Raw genomic sequence first — 23,358 nt, 5'->3', positions numbered from 1 at the left:
ATCGGTATTTTTTTTATAATACATGAAAACAGCATCATTTTTATTAGCGCAACCAATGAAGGTGGAAGCCAACATGTTTGGCTTTAAGAAATTAAATTTTCTGTTTTCTACTCACTGTAATAAATACACACACACACACACACACACACACAAACACAAACTTTCTTTTTCTTTAAAAAGAGGCCATGGCCTAAACCCGTCTCCAGAGGGCAACCTACGCTGGGAAACTGCATTTTATAAACAAGGAACAGTCCTGATTTTCTCCCCAGCCTCATGTATCCTACCTCAAAAATGAGAAACAGCCAGGAGAAGTGTCCTGTCCCTGGCAATGTTGCCAGGATGTATATGTATGTGATCAGCCTTATGGGGGAAGGTTTAAAAATGGAATGCCTTTGGTCCTGGGGGGATTTCCTCCCTGTGTGTTAAGAGATGCAGGAGACAAATAGATACTAATTAGCTGTGGAGAGAGCCTTGTGGCTCCCTGACCTTTCGCTCTAATCCATTTGGAGCGGAGCACCCTATTGAAATATGTTTGTGCTAAGGCAGGGCAGTCAGTGTAGCTCCGGCTGCTGCAAGATGCCTCTTCTGCTGGAGACCTTGACAGATCCATAAGTGTATGTTCCTCTTTTCCCCTTTCCCCCGATAACAGTTTGCAACGGTCCTTTTACATCTTTCGTTTTGTAATTTAAGGCTTCTGTCCTCCCAGACCATCTTCCAGGCTTTCAGTGTTGCGCTGCATTCCTTCGTCTCCCCTGCTGCTGCTCCTCGGAAGTGCTATATGCTGGTATCCAGTGCGGCTTTGGTGCACGGATGGAAGACGAATGAAAGGGTAGGTACCAGTGGAATGGGCAATGCTGGCTTTTCTTTGTATTTGTGGCGCTTTCAGGCATATTTCTTGCGAATCATGAATGTGAAGTTGTGGCCGGGGGGCCCCTTCCAGGCTGGTGTTTTTCTGCAACATGCAATTGTAATGGATTAGTGGTGGAATTATCCCGGGCCGTCCACACATTGTGCTGCTTTCTTAGCATTCCTGTTGAGATGCGACAGGTGCAGGCTATCTGTACTTTCTGGAAACAATTGAAGACATGCTTGTTCTGACAATCTTTCCCAGGATCAAAGCAGTTTGATCAAAAAGGATAAAATGATAATTCTTTTTTGAGTAAAAACAACGGACAACAATAACTTAAAACAATTGAACAAATTTAAAGCAGTAATAAACTAAGAACAGATTGAAACAAATATGATCATTCTGACTATCTTGGTAGGCTGGTTTAAAGAAAAATTCTTTAAGCAGAAGCTCAAAAGAGTACAGTGAAGGCACCTGCCGGGTATCAATAGGCAGGGAGTTCCAAAGTGTGGGTTCTTCTGTCTTGATTTAAATATATATGTTTCTGTGTTTGCAACTCTTTTTAACCATCTTACGTGTAAATCGCCTTGTGGTGGTGGTTTAGAAGATGATTAATAACCACAATATAATGTTTCGTAATACCTCCTTAATGTTGTTATGTTATTGCTATCTGGAGGGACACTCTTGTTCCACAGAGCAACAAAACAATAACCCCAGAACACTGGCAGTATGAAAAGTTAGAGGATTTTATCAGGAAGTTGTAGGACACACAATGATTGCAAATGAAGCAGTCTGTCCACCCTGGAACTTTTGCAGACACAAAGAGTAGGCAAAGTGGGATTGCATCTCTCTGCCCTGAATTTCAGCACAAATCATGTGTCTCTTATTCCCATCTAGTTCCACTCTTTGAATTCAACCGTCACGCTGTCTCATTGTAACAGGAGCAGTATATGTTCTCTTGCGAGAATGGGGCACATTTTCTTGTTATGTTTTCTTGATCTCTCGCATAATATTGAAAATTGTCAGCTACTTGACTGATAGTGCTATTTGACTCAGTTCAGACAAAATGGCAAAATGTAGCTCAGAGCTATGAAAGCAAGCCTTGAAAGAGGCACATCCTCCCCCCTCCCCTCACATCCTCAGAGTAATTGGCTGCTTCCTGGGTTTTAGAAAACCATAGCTGGTTGTTACGTCGAAACAGGAAACTATGGGTTGGGTCCAGAGATCCCTAAATGGAAGTCTGCTCATGAACCAGCGTTTTTTCATCTCCTGCAAGTGGAAGGGTGCCGTGTGTGTGTGTGTGTGTGTGTGTGTGTGTGTGGTACAGCCATTTTTATGGGAGGGGGCTGCAGGCAGCAGTGAAATATTTGTGTAAGTCTCTGCTGGATTGCAGCCTCTTCTATAAATGGAATGGTTCTCTTGTTTGGATATCCGAGTTTATGGGTTTCAAACCATAACCAGACACCGGTTTGCAATTCTGATTTGCAGGACAGTTGTAAACTACAGCTTGGCAATTCAGATGTAATGACAAACTATGGTTTGCAGCAAACCAGGAAGTGGTACAAAAGGAGAAGGAAGCTGTTTATGAGCTTTAGACTTCCATGTACCTTTGTGTAGCACCAAACTATGGACTAGGCTTTGTCTTGGGAATTTGATGGCTCGAATTTGCTGGTGCATATTTTTGAAATGTTATTAAAGTCTAGTGTTTGGGAACCGTTCTGTTTAGAGTAGGTGGCATAAGACTTTTTTTAAAAAAATCAGTATCTGAAATGATCTGTGCTGCAAAACTCTCTTGGAAGCAGTTCTCTCACAGCCATGTTCCCGCTTCCAATATTCTCTTGGGAACAGTTAGAGTTAACAGATTTGTAACGCCAAATGAAGAACATGCTGGCCATTTTACTTTTCCTCCCAAATCCCAAACACATTTGCTTTCTCCCTGCCTGCCTCTTTTTGAGTCTGAGAAATATGAAGAGGAACAACATATTCTGGCTTGCAGAAGATAAAGCAGAACGGCTCAGAGAAGCTGATCGATCAGTGGAATTATCTCCACGAATTGCATGTAAGACATGCATTGATTGAAGACAATGCAGGACACTAGCATTCTCTATTTAGAGCTGCTAATGGAGGGTGGCAGGGTGGTGAGTGTGTTTGTTCCAGCCTGGCTGCCAAATTTCCTAACGGGGACCCACTCAATCACGCAAGCCTTGTCCTTTTTCTTCTTTGGCACTCGCTAGTTCTACGTGCATTTGCCGCTATGTCTACGCCTCCCCTCTGCAAAGCACAGGATAATAGTGTTATTTGCAAACAAAAATATTGACTTTTCTCAAGTGCCTCTATCTAAACATGGTTGTTTATCATATTTGCATCACTTCCTTCAATAAGCTCTTTTTCTCTGCGGGTGGAGCTTAATGGCTAAGATCTATGATCCAGGAAGATCACTGTCTGAATTTTGCCTCTGTCACTAGGGGAAGGGACCGATGCACATAGCTTCAGCTGAGAGCGGCAGGAAGCTGGTTTGTAGCAAAACAGACCATTGTTCCATTTTGTTCAATACTATCTAAACCAGGGTTCCCCAAACTTGGGTCTCCAGCTGCTTTTGGACTACAATACCCATCATCCCTGCCCGCTGGTCTTGCTAGCTTGGGGTTATGGGAGTTGTAGTCCAAAAACAGCTGGAGACACAAATTCGGGAAACACTGCTACACTCACAGGGAATGGCTCTCCAGGGTTTCAGACAGGGGCCTTTTCCAGCACTAGCTAGATATGCTGGTTCTTGAACCTGGGACCTTTTGCATGCAGCTGTGAAGAGCCTTCTGGGAACATTCACTTCAGGTTTCTATTTGTTTATTTGTCATTTAATCTCAATCAGACAGAGGTACATCTTAGCTGTGGTTAGTGGAAACAAGGTGTCCTCAAGCCATAGTTCATGGGGGTGGGGAGGGCTATCGATGGCTACTAGTGATGATGGCTATGCTTTGCCTCCACATCTGGAAGCATCTGCTTGGCTATTGTGTGAACAGGACTGCTGTACTACATGGGCCTTTGGCCTGATCCAGCAGGCTCTTCTTATGAGAAATTAAATTCAGTTTTCATTTAATGGTGCACTTGCCGAGTTCATACTTTCCGAAACAATATGCCCTTCCAAAACAACATAGCCCTCCTTCAAGAGTTGCACATGAGATGGCAAGAGAAACTGAGATTGACATAGTTGCCATAAGACAAACAAGCTAGCCTGGCCCAGTGGATTAAAACTGCCTCAGAGACAAGCACTCTGGGTAGTTTGAGGTAAGTCTCCACCTCCCAACTCGGGGCATCATGTGGGGGGCGGGAAGGGAGAATCAGCCTTCCCTGTGTTTGGAGGCCTCTTGACTATTCCTGTTGAGCACTTGTATTGTCAATCAGCCTATTCAGTCCTATGCACTGTGTTTCACAGGCAAAAGTAAGCCCGTCCCCCACCCTCAAGGGCAAATAAGCATTGTGAAAAGGAGAGAGGAGTGTTGGGGATGGAGAGATATGGGCTAGTGGAGTCACACCCTTATTCAAAAGCTAGGTCTTCATTGCTGGCAATGAGGATCAAGAGAATTTCTGGCCAACTCAATGGATTCTGTACAGTGATGGCATAGCAAACCATAGTTTGGTGTGACAAGAATGGGCATAGCCTCCCTCTGAGCTCACACTTCCCTTCCTCGGGTGTAGTCAAAAAGAGATCAGAAGCTTTCCCTTCTGTTTAGTGCTTTGCCTGAACCCTCATCTGTGCTTAACCATAACTATGGTTGATGAAAACAAGGCAGATTCATAAGCTCCACAAGTTTCCAGCAACTGGTATTCAGACACATTGCTGCCTCTGACTGTGGAGGCAGAGCACAGCCATGCTGAGTAGCCATCAACATTATTATTTTATTTTTATTTATTGAATTTATATACCGCCCTGTACACGGAGGTCTCAGGGCGGTTCATAGAATACAAATACAAAAATACAAATCCACACAATATATAATCAAAATATAAACCCAATAACCCCCTTCTCCTCCATGAATTTGTCTAATCCTCTTTTAAAGCCAACCAAGTTGTGCTCATCCTTATACCTTTCACACACATTTTTTGCTCATCCAATAGCCAAATTACAAGGGGTAACAATGTGGAGGGGGGAGGGTGCCCTCTTGGGGGGGGGGGACTTCAAATTAACAGCATCCTCTGTTTTTGCACCCACAGACTTTATCAGTGACCCAGGAAGTGAGCTGTAGGAATACAGATAAAAGCCAGGGCTTGGGAGATAAGGAAGTGGCTGAAATGCCTTGTGTAGTGGCAGATAAAGCGGAATGCCTGTTATGGCAATGTCCACAGAGGCTTTGTTTCTTAATGCAGTCAATAGCTGCAGGACGCCTTGGTGGTTTGGCCCAGCAACAAGGCCAAAGGGGGAGGGAATGGGGACGCTGTATCAAGGATCCCCGTTGCATAAGACGCTTCGCTTGAGCATGGGAGGGTCTTGCGTTTCCGATTACATAAAGAAGTTTGCGGTAAGCAAATATATATATTTATATATTTGTAAATATATATATATTTAAAAGTAACTTTAAAAACTGCTTGTATGTAAGGTCTAATTGACTGTGTTGCATTTTGTCTCAGACCCTTTCCAATTAATTGAGGCTGTTGCAGCTAACCTAGGGATGTGTGCTGGTTTTGGTTTTAATTGTATGTTACATTTTTTTTTTAAATCTCATTGATGTGCACTGTTTTGATGCATGCAGTCTTGTCTGATGAATAATGGCATAAGAGAGGACCAGATTATGATAATAATGAATAAAAAGTCATAAATACAACAAGGGATCTCTGTGTGTTTGTCCAGAATGGTTCCCATTTAAATTATTTTCATTTTGTTCTGCTTTTCTTCCAAATCTTAGCACCATTGTGTTGTTGTTTTCCTCTGTCCTGTCCTATATGTGTTAATAGTACATCATCATTGGAGGTTGGGGAGTAAGGTCTGGAATGGTTTCACTGGAAAACTGTCACAAATCATGCAAAGAGAGGGATGAACTTCAAGGAGTTTCCTGCTGAAAACTGTTCAGTTATTCTTCTTTTTGCCCAAGAAAGCAACATAGCATAAAATGAAAATCAGATAGGTGGGACTTGGGGAAGCCCACTTAACAATGTTTAGAAAAATAAGGATATGACAAGAATTTGTTCGTATTGTTTGTCTTTTTCTGTTTGTGTTTTTTATTTGTATTATAAAATGAATAAAAAATTTTGGGGGAAAAAGAAAGAAATAAAGCAGCATAGCTAGATTCTTTGTTTCTAGTTTTTCCTCTGAGTATGTCACTTAATCATTTATCAGAGATGACAGGGAGAGGGGGCTTTTGAGGGGTGGGGAATGAGTAATAACCTTGGTGATTTACTTAAAGGATAGAAACCTTTGCTTTTAAATGTGCATTCCTCTAATCCTGGGACTGGGGACCTTGTGACGCTACAGATGTTGTTGAGCTCCATCACTCATCAGAACCAGCCAGTAAATCTAGAAGTGAGAGTTGCAGCGGAGGCCTAAAGTTGTCCACAATTTTTCTAATCCCTTAAATCCACAATTGATTTTCAGTGAAGAACAGCAATGCGGCTAGGGCTGGACTTTGGTGCTGAAGTTCTAGGCCCCACAGCCCCTCCCTGCTCCACCCACAAATGACCACCTGGTTAAAGGCAGATGGTGTGGCAGTTGCAAACAGGCTCCATATCTTCACCTGACTTGGCACTGATATCGTAGAATTCCCTTCTGTTGTCTCCATCACTGTCATTTTATAATTGACAGGCAACCAGCCAACTATAGAGAGGTTATGGTAGTTACAGGTGCTCCTCTTACTGTTTTCACCTTGAAAACATATCATTCTTTTCTACATCAAAATGAGGGCTTATTTCCAAGCAAATGTGTTGATCGTTAGATGGCCACCAACTTGGATGGCTTTAAAAGAGGGTTGGACAAAGGCATGGAGGATAATGCTGTCAATGGCTGCTAGCCACAACGGCTCGGCTCTGCCTCCACAGTTGGAGGTAGCCATGCTTCTGACTACCAGTTGTGGCAAACCACAGGAGGGGAGAGGGCTCTTGCGCTGGGGGCCTGCTTGTGGGTAGGTAAGAAATAAAGTAGACAGGAATATTTGTGGTATAAAAAGTTGCAGAATTTTGGCAAGGAGTTGATTGGAAATGAAACAGTATGTCTACCATGAAATTTTTGCAGGTGCGAACAATATTGAAAACTTCAGAGCATGGGAAGTCACCCAAAAGATATATAATTTGGCATTGAATATTTGGCTTTTTTGATTGCATCATAATTTGGAATGTTTTAATGTGGTTTTTATAGGATTGTTAAAATGGAAAATTTAATAAATATTATTTTTAAAAAGGGAAAAAAGAAAACACATCATGTATAACTGCCCCAATACAAATAATCATGGATTCACAACGGAAAGGGCATCTGAAGGGACCATTAATGGCCTAACTCATGCGTCATGGTAAGCCAAACCATGGTTTACCTGGGACCACATGAATGCAGCTTCCTAGAGAGTCACTTGCAGCCTCGTTGCTCCTTCCATAACTTTTTACTCCTACATCATGCTGAGCTAAGCCAAAGTTTTGCTCCACATGTACTCTGAACCCAGGCTCATGGGCCCCACCTGCACGTTACATTTTAAGTATCTTCATATGACTTTAAACGGTCATAGGTTCCCTCAAAGAACCGTGGGAACTGTTGTTTGTTAAGGGTGCTGAGAGTTGTTAGGAGACCTCTGTTCCCTGCACAGAACTACAGCCTCCAGTATGGTTTAAAATCGACCCCCCTTCGCAGGGAACTCAGGGATTTTGCCAGGCCTGTAGCTGTTTTTAGAGGCAAGTTGATTCATGTGGAGGCTTCTGTAGGTGGTCAGTTGCTGCTGGCAGGCCAGCCCTGGGAATGTGGCTCCAAGTGGGGAGACACCAAAAGGAAGACATCAAAAGAGTTTATCCCCTTTGGGTATCTCCTTTGGGATATGGTGAGGCTGAGAACATTCCCTTTGATGATGGTTCTGAGGATGGGCTTGCTCCTGGGTGATAGAGAGAAGCAGGTGCAAAGATATGAGTCAACGTGACTTCTACATGCGAGGTAGATGCTGAGGAGCTGTATCTCTGATGACAGTATGAATGTGGCTCATGTATGTATTTTCAATATGATTGATGGTGCTTCTGGTGGTTTTTGCTCTTTTATATTTGTATTAACTTATTGTATTTATTTATTGTGCATTTGCATTTACTGTACTTCTATTATATCCTGTATTTGTTTTAATTGGTTTCCCGCTTGTGTGTTGGGGGGGGGCAGTTTGGGCGAAAAGCAGTACAGTGGTACCTCTGGTTACAAACTTAATTTGTTCTGGAGGTCTGTTCTTAACCTGAAAACGTTCTTAACCTGAGGTACCACTTTAGCTAATGGGGCCTCCCACTGTCGCCACGTGATTTCTGTTCTCATCCTGAGGTAAAGTTCTTAACCCGAGGTACTACTTCCGGGTTAGTGGAGACTGTAAGCTGAAGCATTTGTAACCTGAAGCGTTTGTAACCCGAGGTACCACTGTATATAAATAAACCAATGAATGAATACTATGGTTAGGTGATCGGAAACTCTTGCTGCTCTACTAGAAATCACCTGGAGATCTTCCAGTAGATTCAGATCTACCTTCTGTGCACACCTGTGGTAAATAAAAAAGTCTTCATTGCCTTTCCTACAGCAGACAGTGAAGGAACCAGGCATTTCATTCTTGAGAGCTCATTAGCCAAATCCAGATGTTGCAAGGCACCAATTGGCAAAGTATTAAGATCCAAGAACTTCTTCTCAAAATACCAATAGCTTTAAAATATTAATTAAGCTGTGAATGAAAGAGTTCTTGGTCTGAATTGCATCTCTGCTGTGAATGCACTGGATATTCTTCTTGGAGGGACTTGGACCCCCGCCCCCGCAGCAGGAAGATAATGGTCTTGGCCTACCACATAGGGTCGTTGTGAGGTTTGTGACAAGAGAACCAATGTGCAGTGCTTTGAATGCTTGACAGCTAAGTATTACTGTTGCCAGGCATGACTGCTCCTCTGCTCAAGCTGTTACCCCCTCCTTGGCTCTCTGTTGTTGTGGAACTGCTGAGCCTAAGCTTCAACCGATAAATTATTCTTGTACGTGCGACTGACGTCAAATGAAAATGTCACAGAGATCTAAGTTGGCAGGTGAGCATGTGCCAGAGAGCACACACTGAGAGGAAGGTTGTGGGAGACCCGGGTATCAAAAGGGACTGCTTGGGGAGCTATTCCCATGGTTGGTGTGGTGGCTGGGAGTTGTCCCTGCCCCTCCAGGAAATACTCCAGTTACTGCTAATGGAAAGAAGATACTGACACTCTCTCTCTCTCTCTCTCTCTCTCTCTCTCTCTCTCTCACACACACACACACACACACACACACGGACACCTCGGTACAGATGGAGCTACCGAAACAAACACATAATCAAAAGCTTGTAAGAATTAGCCTGGCCCAATGATTTCATCGAGATTCAGGTGCTGCAAACATTTCCAGCATTAGAGCCTCAGTAATTTTTGTGGGAAAATCATTTTTGAGGGCTAATTATTTTACCGTTAATTGTGGAAACTATGTTGACATGCCATTCTGCGGAGATTTTCTCTCCCCCCCCCCTTTCCTTTTACACTGGGGGCTCTCTTGGCACCGAATGAAGAATTCAGTTTGAGTTGTTTCAGTTGACAAAGGCATGCTGGCAGTAGATATATACTCCATATCACTGTCATGACGGTCTATTTTTAAATTTCAACTGCCGGCCAAACTTGGGCGCGGAAGGCATGTATGTGTTTTGATCATTGTGCGCTCACTTCTGTTTTCACAACGCTGGCTTCTTTTAGGCCATACCATGTTGTATCCAGCTCAATTCCATCCTTTCCTCTTCAGACGAAGCAAAGCATTTTATGTGGTTTCAGTGCACACCGCTGGCCTTCCCCAAGGAGTAGGGGGAAAACAGCAAAACATTCTTGCCCTCTCCTTTCTCTGGGTGGGGATGTCTGCTACATGACCATTGCCAATTCTCAACATGCTTGGTTATCAACAGCCTCTCAAGGAAAGAATTTTAAACGATTCTGTGACGTCAGAAGGCCAAGAGGGAGGGGGAGACATCCCTCAAGCCCACCGCCAAGTTAAGATCATCATTATAAGCCTGCAGGAGGAATATCTTACATAGCAGCTAATTAGTGACGCCCTCACAAAGTGTTCTAGAATTTTCCTTCCTTTCCAACTCGAGATGGAATTTCATACAGCTATCCTCTAATTTCAACAAGTAATGGGGCTACCTGCCTAATCCTTTTTTTTTTTTTGCCACAATGTCTGAAAGCAACCAGGAGATCGACGAAGAGTTTGTAAATAAGTCACGGGTTACGAAAGGGAACAGTTTAAGCACAATGGACCAAAAACTGAACCTTCTCAATGAGAAGGTAGACAAACTGCTGAATTTTCAAGAAGACATGACGGGAAAGCTTCAGAAGGTTAACCAAGGGATCGATGATTTGGGGAAAGGCCTTCACAGGCTCACCGTCTCACGGACGCCTGCTGACCAGATCGGTGGAGTAAAAAGAGGCCTGAAATTTGAAGATGGGGTTCACCAAATGGACACCCAAAGCACATGTACCGAGATCCTGAAGCTTATAAAAGTGACCCATCAAGATGCTTCAAAGTACAGGGAGAGGCTGGAGAACATGGAGAAAATGGTAGACTCGGTGGACAAGGTTGTGAGATGTTTGGGAGAGACTTTCAAAAACTCAAAGGTTGTGGATTTTATCCTGAAGGGTGTTGTCCCTTGGCAGAAAGGGAGCCTGGTTGAAACCGCAGAAGAGGTGAGTCTCCCTTTCCCCACGTTGCTTGTTCAAGACCTCCCGCATTAGTAGAAATCATATCACATTTATTTAGAGGGATGGGGAATCCATGACCCTCCAGGTGGTGTTGGCCTCTAACTTCTATCAGTCCCAGCTAGCATGGTCAATGACCAGCAATATTGGGAGCTGTGGTCCAACAATATAAGGGCTACAGGTCCTCACCCTGCTTTAGATCCCCTCCCACTGTGTATGATTTTATATTCCAGACAACTGATCTTCAACTGATGAGTCAGGACCTTGAAGTGGTAAAAAATATGAAAATATAAAAATACAAAACCAAGTATACATAACTAAGGAACATATTTTCAATATCTGCTGGATCAATATTTCCCAGGGGCAGCTGGCTGACCTCTGAGAGAAACTGGATGTAATGTTGATAGTTTTTGAATAAAATTGTTTGTGCCCTGGAACTGTAGGATTCAATGCTAAGTTTAGCATTCTCTCTGTCATGGTATTCTGCCCATCCTTTCATCTGATTATCCTTCCTGAAAGAGAAATAAATTTTTAGTTTTCAGGCAGACATATTCTATAAGCCTTTACACTCTTTTTTGTCTCTGTTTATGAATTGCTAAAAGAGCTGTCTTGACACATAGCACCACTGTTTCATTGTATTTGTTTATGTGTTCAGTTAATTTTATCTGTTTTGCCTTTGTTATGTGTTGTCTAAATTTTGGTAAGTCATCACCAAGAGGACTGGACCAGATGGTTCCCCCCCCCCTTGATCCAGCCGATCTCTCCTTAAGTTCTTTTGTCTGGATAGACCTGTTGAGACTCATTTGTAGCAGGAGACGGTGTCAGTATTACCAAGTGTAACAGCATTAGCAAGGGGGTGCAGGCTTGGTGTGCATGTGCGCGCACATGAAAATCACCCCAGAAATATGTCTCCAGTTATCTGTGTAAGGTCATGAGTTTAGACAAGAGCTGGGAGCTGAGCAGTAGGAGAAATGGCAAGGCGGTATGAAGGAAGACGGCTGGAGACTATAGAGTGCGTGACATATATGCATGTGGCAATGTGCTGCAGCTGTCATGGGGAGATCAAACGGCAAGAGAAGCTTCTATCCTCATGGCACTACGGCACAAAGATGTGCATTTCCCCCCCGCCCTTCCTCCTCGCCTCACTCTGGATGCTTTAAGTACTTGGTTCATGTAAAATGTAGTAGTTTCTAATATGTCTATTGTAGTACAGTGGTACCTCGGGTTAAGTACTTAATTTGTTCCGGAGGTCCGTTCTTAACCAGAAACTGTTCTTAACCTGAAGCACCACTTTAGCTAATGGGGCCTCCTGCTGCCGCCACGCCGCCGGAGCACGATTTCTGTTCTCATCCTGAAGCAAAGTTCTTAACCTGAGGTACTATTTCTGGGTTAGCGGAGTCTATAACCTGAAGTGTATGTAACCTGAAGCGTATGTAACCCGAGGTACCACTGTAAAGTGATTTGTGTCTGTGTGTGTTTGTTTGTGTGTTGCCAACACAGCTCCTTGACAAGGGCAACTCGAGGTACGCCTCCGGCCTAACGTTAAACATGCAGGGAGTTTCAAAGCACTGGTGCTGCTACACCGAAAGATGCAACTCTGAACGCAGGCAGAACAAACAGCCTTGCAGAAATGTTCATTGCACACATCAAAGTGGTGGAGCAAGGAGGTCGAGAAACAGCCTCCTCTTACTTGCTGTGCAGTGATATGGATTGGGTCCAGAGGGACAGGGCAAGGGAAGGAGCATTGATTTCCATGGCAAGGACACCGAGGCCATTTTGACCAAAAGCTTCCCAGCCCGAATCTGAGAATGACACCGAGGGAAGTAAATGAGGGGAAAGGTTATTTAACCTTTGCAAGTTAAACGTGGCAAGTGGGTGGCTATTAGCTGAAATGGCTATGTTCCCCCTCCATTATTGGATAAAGCCCTAAACAGCCTCGGTCCTGTATACCTGAAGGAGCATCTCCACCTCCATCGTCCTGCCCAGACACTGAGGTCCAGCTCCGAGGGCCTTCTGGCAGTTCCCTCGCTGTGAGAAGTGAGGTTACAGGGAACCAGGCAGAGGGCCTTCTCTGTAGTGCTGCTTGCCCTGTGGAATGCCCTCCCAGCAGATGTCAAGGCAATAAGCAACTATTTTACTTTTAAAAAACAACTGAAGGCAGCCCTGTTTAGTGAAATTTTTAATGTATGATGCTGTATTGGTTTTAATATTTGGTTGGAAACCGCCCAGAGTGGCTGGGGAAATCCAGCCAGATGGGTGTGGTATAAATAACAAATTATTATTATTATTATTATTATTATTATTATTATTATTATTATCCCTGAATATCCAGCGGCTGGGAATCACAAATGGGGAGAGTGCAGATGCCCTCAGGTATTGTTTGTGGGCTTCTTGTAGGCAGAGTTCTTCTAATGTTCCTTTGCTCATCCCCGACCACAAGATTTTGGGATGGCCACCAACTTGCATGGCTTGCGGGAGGGAGGGATAAGACAAACTCACGAAGGCTAAGACTTGTCAGGAGCTACTAGTCTTGCTCTTGCACTCATTGCCTGCTTGCAGGCCTCCCATTGAGGTATCTGGCTGGCCCCTGTGAGAACAGAATATGGGATTAGATGGACCATTGGCCCTGATCCAGCAGGCTCTTCTTACATTGACCGGACTTTCCCTTTCCCCCCTTTTAGACTAAAGATAAACCAGAAGAAAAAGGTCCAAAAGGGAAGCATGCACCTAGCAGCAAAGGAATCCAGGCAGAAGGCAAGTACTCCTTGAAAGGTATCTACAAAAGAAGCATCACAGTGAACAGATTTGCAGAGCGGACACAGAGTCCATTGCTGAGAAATTTCATAGCACTTTGGCCAATATCAGGACCTTCACTTGAGTTGGGGTCTTAATAGAACGGTTAAAACTTCTAACAGAGGTAAAATAGTTAAAAGTCTAATAAAAACAGCTATAAAAACGGCTATAAAAGGCTGTAAAAGGCTATAAAAGGTTTGTAATCCAGGAGGGTTCACGGAGGAGAAGTTGTTACAGCCGCCATCTTGGGCTCCTCTGGGGTCTTAATAAGATAAGAAATGCAACAAATGAGCTAAATGTTTATTTTATTTCTTGATTTCAAATATTCGTATTTAGGTGCCAGGCAAAAACATTTCTCTTTAACCAGACCTTTGGTTGATCGACATCCAATGCCCTTTTAAAATGTGTGTGTGGGGGGGTGTTATTGGGTTGTTTTTGGTTTTATTGTGATTTTATCTCATGAACTGCCCTGAGATCTGTGGGTATAAGGTGGTATACACATACAAATACAAATACTACTAATTAATAATAATAATGTAGTGCACACACAGAATGGAAGGCGAGATGTGGTGGTGGCACCCAATTTTGGCCTCGCACAGGGCACTGCTGAAATTTTAAAGACCAGAGTCTACCCCTGATACCACTTTACAGTAGCTGCTCCCAAAGAATCCTGGGAACTGCATTTCTTTCTGTTTCTTTTTTTAAAAAAAGTGTTCAGTGACTCCTACTTTCCTCCCAGAGCTACAATTTTCAAAGTGGTTTAACAGTTGATCCCTCTTCTTCGGGAACTCTGGGAATTGTAGTTCTAATGGGAAAATAGGGGGCCTCCAAACAACTCTCAGCACCCTCAACAAACTACAATTTCCAGGCTGCAGGGTCCCTTCCACCTCTAAAATTCTATGATTCTAATACTTCCCCCCAGAGAATATACATCCTTATTCAGAGGCTCCCCAAAGTTTTTACAATGAAGACACACCTATCAAGCCTTAGTCTTATTTGGGACCAACATACACATTCCATGCAACTGATACAGGGAACATCATTTTTAAGATTCTATGGGAGAAGTAATAACTGTTTGAAACAGTGTGATGCTGCTTTAAATGTACAGTACAAATGAAGCCTTAGGCAGTGCTCTCCCATTTTTTTTTTTCTTTTGCAAAGTGGGTCCTCCACCCCATATATACTGCCTTCCACTAATGGTTCATCCAATGCTTTCTCTGTTGGTATCATTTCTGTCCTTAGGAAACAAAAGGGAGAAAAAGTTGGATGGCGGTGATGGAGCATGTGAAAAGGTGAACGTGGCTGGTCCGGTCCTTTCCAAAGTTGACTGTAGTCCACGTACGGAACAGCAGGCAGCCCAGTTGGAAACCAAAGAAGCTCAGGGACAGGCAGGTGACCCCAAAGGTTGCCCAAAGCAAAAGGACGCTGCTGGGGTCAGTGCCTTGCTCCAGAACAATGGCCTCTCCTGCGTAAGCAGCGGCAATCCAGCTGAATGCCAGAAGACAGACAAAGCCTCTGGCCTGGAAGATCCTCTTAAGAAGCATGTCAATCCAAAAGCGAAGGGAAATGAAAACGAGGTTTCCCGGCTTGGTGCTCCTTCTGTGAAAACTGTGTCATCTGCCTCTAAGCCTGGTGGTGAAGTTATACGGACAAGGTAATGGTGTAGCCTAGAGGTGGGCAAAGCTTTTTTGCCCAAAGGGCAGCATTCCATTGCGAACAAGGCTTTCGGGGACTACATGCTAGTGGTGGTGGTGGTCAGGGATAAATGTGGGTGGAGCAACAGAGGTGACTCATAATTTTGTAGGATAGGCTATGTTCCAACCATGCAAAAGCCAGAGTCTTTGAGAGACAGGGCTGTCTCTCCTCCCAGGCAAGCAAGGGGCGTGATTGCAATTCAAGGACACATTCTAAGCAGGCGAAAGTTCTCAAGGGAGGCATCAGTGCAGGGTAGCTGAGGGATATTACCTGGGGAATGGGCCTGGGGAAAGTGCTGAGGGCTGGATAGAAAAGCCCAGAGAGCTACATTCAGACATCGGGTTCCCCACCTTTGGCATAGCCTCTTATTTTCTCATAAAATGCTTCTGAATGCCAGTTGCTGGAAAACACAGGAGAGAGTGCACTCATACTTGGGTCTTGCTTGTGGGTTTCTCATTCCGGGCATCTGGTTGGCAGCTGTGAGAACAGGATGCTGGGCTGGGTGTGTCATTGGCCTAATCCAGCAGGCTCTTCTTACATTCTTATCTGGACTGGAGGGCACCATGTTGGCCACTCTTGAACTAGAGTACGAAAGCTGTATACAAAATGTGGTCGGGGAGGGGCATTGCTCATGCTACAAGATGCTCTTTAGATCCAGGGTTATATACTTAAAACAAACAAACAAACAAACAAACACAAAAAAATTCCCTCCACTGCAGGCTTTTGGAACAATGTTATTGACAAGTGAATCTATTCAGCAACCAGGGACAGCCTGCGCATGAGGCAAGCGGAAGCAATTGGCTCTGGGTGGCAGGCTCTGGACTGTTGCAGGGGGGCGGGGAGAGACAAGGGACCACAAGTTTGCGTAGCTTGTGTCCAGCAGATGGCAGTATTAGAAAAACAGGCATTGGACCAAACAGGTTACTTTGTGTTCCTACCATGTTGAAACCTTGATCAGGCAATACCTTGAATTACGATCAGCTTGGTCATGCTGCAAAAGCTGAAGTTTTAACTTGCAATAGTCTTAAGTGAAGGAAGTATTCTGCAGACATACCGTATTTTTCGCCCTATAGGATGCACCGGCCCATAGGACGCACCTAGGTTTGGAGGGGGGAAATAAAGAAAAAAAAAATTATTTCCCCCCCAGGCATGGGAAGCCCGAGCTTCCCCCGACCCCAACCCCCAGAACAGGCAGCTCTCCGCAAGCCTTGGGAGACCGGCGCGACTGCCCACTGGGCTCCCACTGCTTGCGGATATCTGCCTGAAGCCCAAACCATGTCGGGGAACAGCGGGATGGCAGCGCTGCGCTCCCTACTGACCCCCGAGCTTGCGGGGCTGGCGGCGGGGAGAAGTGTGCTTCTCCCCGCTGCCAGCCTTCAAACCATGTCGGGGGACAGCAGGAAGGTGCGCTGCGCCTCCCCGCTGTCCCCCGAGGTTGTGGGGCTGGCGGCAGGGAGAAGCGCGCTTCTCCCCGCCACCAGCCTCCAAACCAGGTCGGGGAACTGAAGCCCGGGGCGTGCTGTGCAGCGCGCCCCAGGCTTCGAGATGCAGGCTGCTATCCACAAGCCTAGGGAGCCCGACGGGAACTCCCGCGGGCTCCCAAGGCTTGCTGAGAGCTTCCTGAAGCCTGCATTCACCCCATAGGACGCACACACATTTCCCCTTCATTTTTGGAGGGGGAAAAGTGTGTCTTATAGGGCGAAAAATACAGTAATTAGGGTAGGTCAGCCTTCCGCAACCTCTAGGTGTTTGGAACTACAACTCCCATCAGCCTCAGCTGGCACAGCTGATCTGAAACATATTTCCAGTAGGAAGAAAAACCCCCACAAAGGTAATACCTTCATTAGGGCCAGCTAAAACAGTGGCTCCCAAATGGGGCAGTGGGATTATCTAGTGGGGTGGTAAGAGGCAAGGGTTCGGCAGGGAGGTACTAGAGATGCAAATGACCGTCAGACTTTGAAAAGCTGGTATCAGTGGATCAAGGTCATCCATTTGGTCAATTTAATTAAACTAAATAGTTTTAATTAGATTTTGACTAAATGTGCAATTAGTTGTTACTGCTTTGAATTTTATTGTCGTATTATCTTCTTCAGTGGGTTGTGCAGAATGCAGTTGTGAACAATGCTTTTAATAGGGTAGGATAAGGGAGCACTGAGGATGAGTTTGTGGAACCAAGGGGGAAGTGGCCCAAATCAGTTTGGGAGCCACGGAGCTAAAAGTTCAGAAGGAAACATCTGAAACTGAAAAGTATTTGCTCTGCAGGCTTTCGATCAACATGGAAATGAGCGATGCTCAAGACAAAGCGTTGAAGGGGAAAGAAGCTGGTGTTGGAAGCCAAGGAGGCAACAGCAACGGAGCACCAGCAATTTGCCCACCACTATCAAAAGGTGAAGGAACAAAATGCTTGCCAGACTCTTGTAAAGCTAAGCAGCCCTCGAAGAACAGCAGGGCGGAGCCAGCCCAAGAACCAAGAGGGGCAAAGTCTTCGGATAAGCAATCTGAGCAGGCGCCCAAACTGATGGGTCCTCCTCCTCCATCGCCACTTAAGAAGACCGAAGGGAGAGCAGAGGTCAAATGCAAAATGGCTCCGTGCCCAAATTCAGTGGCAAGGGACTCTGGGAAAGATCCAGGAGGCAAAGTGAAAGCTCCCAAGGAAACGACAAGGATAACGAAAGACTCTGTGAAAGACGGCAGATTGGAGACTGTGGAATCAGGTAGCTCACCTGCAGAAAGGGAAGAGAGAAGAAGACCCAGTCAGGTTGCCACGAAACTGACTGAAGATGCTGCGTCTTTAGCAGCCGGTAAAGTGGAGGAGGTCATCATTGGTAAGAAGCAGGACATGTGCTATCCAGACACGCCCTGGGTAACATGGACACTACAAATCTAAAATATTTTGAAACTGATTCAGTGGCATTGAGGAGGGGGTCCATTGAGTGCAGTATTGTCCACATTGACTGGCAGCAGCTCTCCAGGATTTCAGGAAGGGGGTTCTTGTGGTCCTACCTGGAGATGCCAGGAGTTGAATCTGGGACGTTCTGCATGCCAAGCAGATGCTCCTCCAGTGAGCTTTGGCCCTTTCCCTTGTAGAGTTTCATTAGCAGTTTCCTATCCACCCACTGACCAGACAAAGACCTGTTTAGGTCCAGCAAGGGAGGGCTTTCATTTTTTATTTTATTTTATTATTGGAAATTTTATTTACAACATAACATAACCCCCCCTACAGAAATCCACCTTCATTAAATGTGAACATAACACGGGCTTTCAGACCAGGGGTGGGGGGACAGTAGGGGCTTAATTTGCAAATAGGTCATTGAGATAAACTGGTCAATTCTGGCTCCCTTCAGTTTCTTATTTTTCCAATCTTAAATTCCATTCCTTTCATTTCAACATCACTTTGCATTAAAAAAAATAAATTAAAAATCCTGATGAAAATTCACTGGTATCTTAGTGTTAATTTGGTATGCCACTTTGCCTAACATGCACAATTTTTGCAAAGAGGTTCCTAATGTAATGCATTTTTGCATACTAATATATGCATTTTGTATGCACACTTTAACCCCAGTACATACATTTTTGTACACATTACCTTGGCTGGTGAAAGGCATGGCAAAAGACAATGATTTTCAAGTGGGTGAGACATCACACAATATAGGCATAATTGCCTATAGCGTACAGACACTCTTGACATTTTAACAGCCTCAGGCCAAACTGGTTGGGCAGATTTTGGAAGCACTCAAAGACCTATAGGCTGCATGGAATAAATAGTTGAGAGTACTCACCATAACCAGTTATGATCGGATCAAGTTAATTAACTCTGTTGATTTAATACATTTTGTTGATTTATTTAAACGAAATAGTTTTAGCTGGATTTTGACTACATGTGCCCGCAATAAAAAGTAGTGCAATAAGCACGGTTTGTTTCTGCTTCAGACGACAGCCCTCCGCCTGCTGCTCCTTTTGAACATCGGATCGTGAGCATCAAGCAAACTGAGCTGACAGCGTGTTACTCTGTGTGCCATCACGAAGTCTTGGGAGGGTGAGTCCCACTAAAATGCCCTCCTTATTATTTTTATATATTTAAAAATCATACCAGGTATGAGAACATGTAAACCCAGGGAGGAGAGACTGGATACGGTTGCCAAGCCAGAAGGGGAGGGGAAGATCAGTGTTGCCCAAAGTGGGCAGTAGTGGCCGCTGAGGGTTGGTGTGGTTACCCAAGCAAGCAGGGGTTCCAACTTTAATAAAATATTGGAAGGAGGCCCAGGTAAGCCATATCCCGCATAAGCGATCACATGATGTGGTGCACGCACACCATTTGAATGACAATGCCTATCAACTTAGGGGGAGCCTGGCCCCCTCAAATATTTTATTGTGGGGCTGAAGATGCCTCGGAGTTGACTCCTAAGCAAGGGGGTGGCAGCAGGGCACTGGAGATGTAAATGACTATCAGGCTTTGAAAAACTAGTATCACTGGATCAAGTCCATCAGTTCTGTTGAATTAATTCAACTGCATCATTTTAATTGGATTTTGAATACATGAGAAATTAATTGTTACTGTTTCTATTTTTTATCATTTATCTTTATCTTTATCATTATTATTAATTTAATTTCTATAGCGCGCACACACACACACACACACACACACATATAACTAAAAGCGGTTTGCAATAAAGCATCAAATGAAACAATCCAGAATAAAACCTTACAGAAGAAAGTCAAAACAAAACATTGCCCAGGAGGTGAAGTACAGAATACATTTAACGCAGCAGAGTTAACAACAACAACAAACTCAAAACCAATTATCTTAACATTATAAAGGAAGTCAAATGTAAAATGCACATTTAAAAGAACATAATTGGCTGTGGAAGTTTGGGCTTGATGACCTGGGTCTGCACTAAGAGGCAGCTAAGATGGTCTTCCTTAGTGTGTTGTGCAAACCGCAGTTCTGAATAATGCCCTTTTAATTCCTACAGTGGTTTAACAACTAGTCTCTTTTCCTAGGAGACTCTGGAAACTGTAGCCGTATGGGTCTCCTAACAACTCTCATAACCCTTAACAAACCAGAGGTCCCAGGATTCTTTGGGGTGGAGCCATGCCTGTTTAAAGTGCTATGATACTGCTTTAAACACGTAGTGCAGATGGGGCCTTTCATGTCAATGGGTCTATTCTGGGTAGGACTTAGTGGAGAAAACCCTACAATGTTAGTTTGACATTTCCCAACATCTGGACTGAGGTTGTAATGTAGAAATTGAGAAGGCCTGCCCATAGCTATTGACTCTGGCATCATTTAGAAACAAACAGATTTAGCACAGAAATATCCACTCAAAGGAAGCTTCGGTAATGTGTTGCTAAAGGACAGAGACCAGGCGTGTCCAGTTACGGAACCCAGCGCAGACCACCGTCAGGTTGTCATTCCACGGTGAAAACGAGGAATACAAATGGGGTGTAATATTTTAACGTAAGCACTGGACAACTGGCTGGAAAGATCAAGCCTAATCCCCCCCTAAGCTGGGAGAAAGAAGAGCCCTTAGACCTCCCGACCTCCACGATTCCGTTCCCTTTGTACCAAGTTATTTTTAATTGACGATAAGAATAGTTTGTCTCCGGAGGCGTCTGCGGTGAGTGGGCCTCTAAGCCGCTTCCCCTCCGGGCTTCACTGCTTTGTCTTCTCCGTCCATCAACAGGGGGCGTTTTGGTCAAGTTCACAAGTGCACCGAAAAGTCAACGGGACTCTGCCTGGCAGCCAAGATCATCAAAGTGAAAGTAGCAAAAGAAAGGGTAATTATATCCTCGTTAAAAATAAAAAAGCAAGGCAAAGAGTGGGGACCTTTTCTTTCAAGCCACATCTAGGCATTGCCTCCAAGCGAGACATCCTACTCCCTTTCTAGCTGTCTCTCTAAACCCCATGGCTACAGAGAATCCTCAGTCCTGATTAGGTGGCTCTAGGGCTCTTCTGCTCTTTGGGATTTTATTTTTTTTTAAAGCTTTTTTTCTGCATTTTTGCAAACCTTGAGGTCTCCCCAAGGATGGTGATACCAACCTCCTCTTTCAGCTGAATTTGTTTTGGTTACAAACTTGGCCACACTTGCCAGTCGAGTTTGCTGTTAGAAGGAATGGATAGTTCTTCCCACAATCTAAAGCCCAGTGGGTTAGATCCTGGGACTAATCGGGGTTTGTGAGACGAGATCAGGAACGGTATGCAGGTACACAGTACATAGGTTCGCATTTGATCACAAATAGCAGATCCAGTCCTGCAAATGCGCACCAGTGAATATTGATTCCTTTTAGGCTATGCACTTGGTTTGTGGTGGGCAGTTTTTTGGTGCGACCCAAAGACCTTTCAATTGGAAGCTAGACTCCACTGAAATCATCAAATCACACTTCCAGGCTGCTTGCATTTTGGGATACAGCTTACTCCCAAGCAGGCTATTGTTTATGGGAAAGTGTCAGGCTTCAGGGGCTTGGCTTCCTCCCACACCCTGGCTGTAGATAAGCAGTACAATGAGAAAGCAGTCTCTTACCAGTAACAGAAATGTTTAATGAATGCAGCAAAAGAACAAGTGACCATTTTCGGTATGCAGGTGCTCCCAGTTAAGGTTCCGCCCATTTCCCTCTAGTCACTTCCGTCCTCTCGTCTCCTAGCCACCTGATCTCTCAACCATTGAGCCTTTTGCACAGCCATCTTACCTAATCTCCCAGCCTTGGGACTGAGAGGCCCCAGATCTCCCAGTGAGAGAGAGTCGGCTAGCTGACTCTCTTCCTGTTCTTCCTCTTGCTGTTCACCTCCCAGTTCTGTCCGACTATTGTCTTCTGAACTGTGCCCCTCAGCAAACCATTGTTCCAAATCAACACGACTCCCCTGCTCCTGTGGAGTTTCAGGATCCTGGCCATGAGTGTGTGTGTGGGGGGGGGGTGGCTCCACCATTCCTCATCAGAGTTGTACTCCTCAGCCTGGTTTCCGACAGAAAGCCACCTTAGCAGTGCAGGATCACCCAGAGCCCTAGCAATGGACAAATAAATCAATTTTGGTTCATAGAAATCTCACTGGAACCCACCGCTGTCGCTGTGCCTTTGTGGGCGCCATCATGTTACCCAGCTAAGGGAGGCTTCAGTGGTGTGTGTGTGCGTGTGTGTGGCCTGCAACTGGTGATGGTGGTGAGCAGCTTTCTGTTTCACCTCAGGCTGCTCCTGCTGTGTTCCTTCTAAACCCTCCACCCCGCTGAAATGCAACGTCTGCAGACTGCTGCTAACACTCACAATACTCTTAATCTTTAATATTTCAGGAGGAGGTGAAAAACGAGATCAACATCATGAACCAGCTAAACCATGTGAATTTGATCCAGCTCTATGATGCTTTTGAGTGCAAGAACAACCTCACCTTAATCATGGAATAGTGAGTCATAAAATATCTTTGGAGTGTCTTGTGCGAGCAACTGCAGGAGAAACGCTACAGAACTTGTCCGTTATAACATTGCATAAACCTGCCCTCCCCGCCGGATGCCTTCCAGATGTTTTGGACTACAACTCCCATCATCCTCGATCACTGGCCAGACTGGCTGGGGCTGGTGGCAGTTATAGTTAAGGGCTGGCAAAAGTTTGAGCAAACAAAATAATATATAATATATAAAACAGCTTGGGTTGCCCTTTATTCCCAACTTTACCAATTGAAATTGAACCTTGCTGATCTATTGATAAATCAGCTGAACCCTTGATCCTGTGCACACTAACTACAGGATGAGTTCTACTGAGTTCCACTCCTGTTTCCTCTCACAGAGCTACAATTACCAGGGTGGTTTTATCACCAATCCCGCTTCCCAAGGGGCTCTGGGGGCTGTAGCTTTTTGAGGTCTGCTAGCACCTCTCAGCACCCTTAACAAACTACAGTTCCTAGGATTCTTTTTTTTGGGGGGGGGGCCATCACTGTTTAAGTGGTATGGTACTGTTTTAAATAGGGACGTGGGTGGTGCTGTGGTCTAAACCACTGAGCCTAGGACTTGCCGATCGGAAGGTCGGCGGTTCAAATCCCCACGACGGGGTGAGCTCCCATTGCTCTGTCCCAGCTCCTGCCAACCTAGCAGTTCGAAAGCATGTCAAAGTGCAAGTAGATAAACAGGTAGGAAGGTAAA

General features: G+C 44.8%; 1 protein-coding gene across 7 annotated transcripts in view; it reads left to right on the top strand.

Annotated features, from left to right (window-relative positions):
* The first annotated feature begins 276 nt into the window (after positions 1-276).
* MYLK3 (myosin light chain kinase 3) overlaps positions 277-23,358 on the top strand; it is a 29,966-nt gene continuing 6,884 nt past the window's right edge. Inside the window, exons 1-8 of one of the 7 annotated variants that reach the window (XM_081870200.1) lie at positions 277-347; positions 691-829; positions 13,426-13,498; positions 14,780-15,191; positions 17,495-18,057; positions 19,163-19,268; positions 20,917-21,010; positions 22,516-22,625. In XM_081870200.1, coding sequence (XP_081726326.1) covers positions 292-347; positions 691-829; positions 13,426-13,498; positions 14,780-15,191; positions 17,495-18,057; positions 19,163-19,268; positions 20,917-21,010; positions 22,516-22,625 — 1,553 coding nt within the window. In that variant the 5' untranslated portion in view covers positions 277-291. Of the gene's footprint in view, positions 348-465; positions 615-690; positions 830-5,151; positions 5,365-10,029; positions 10,733-13,425; positions 13,517-14,779; positions 15,192-17,494; positions 18,058-19,162; positions 19,269-20,916; positions 21,011-22,515; positions 22,626-23,358 lie in introns of those variants that run through there. The other 6 variants (XM_081870198.1, XM_081870202.1, XM_081870201.1 and 3 more) reach the window with 6 other exon arrangements.

The sequence above is a fragment of the Podarcis erhardii genome (genome assembly GCF_964252035.2).
Source record: "Podarcis erhardii genome assembly, chromosome: 7".
Classification (NCBI taxonomy): Eukaryota; Metazoa; Chordata; class Lepidosauria; order Squamata; family Lacertidae; genus Podarcis; species Podarcis erhardii.
This window is presented reverse-complemented; position numbering and strand designations above follow the sequence as displayed.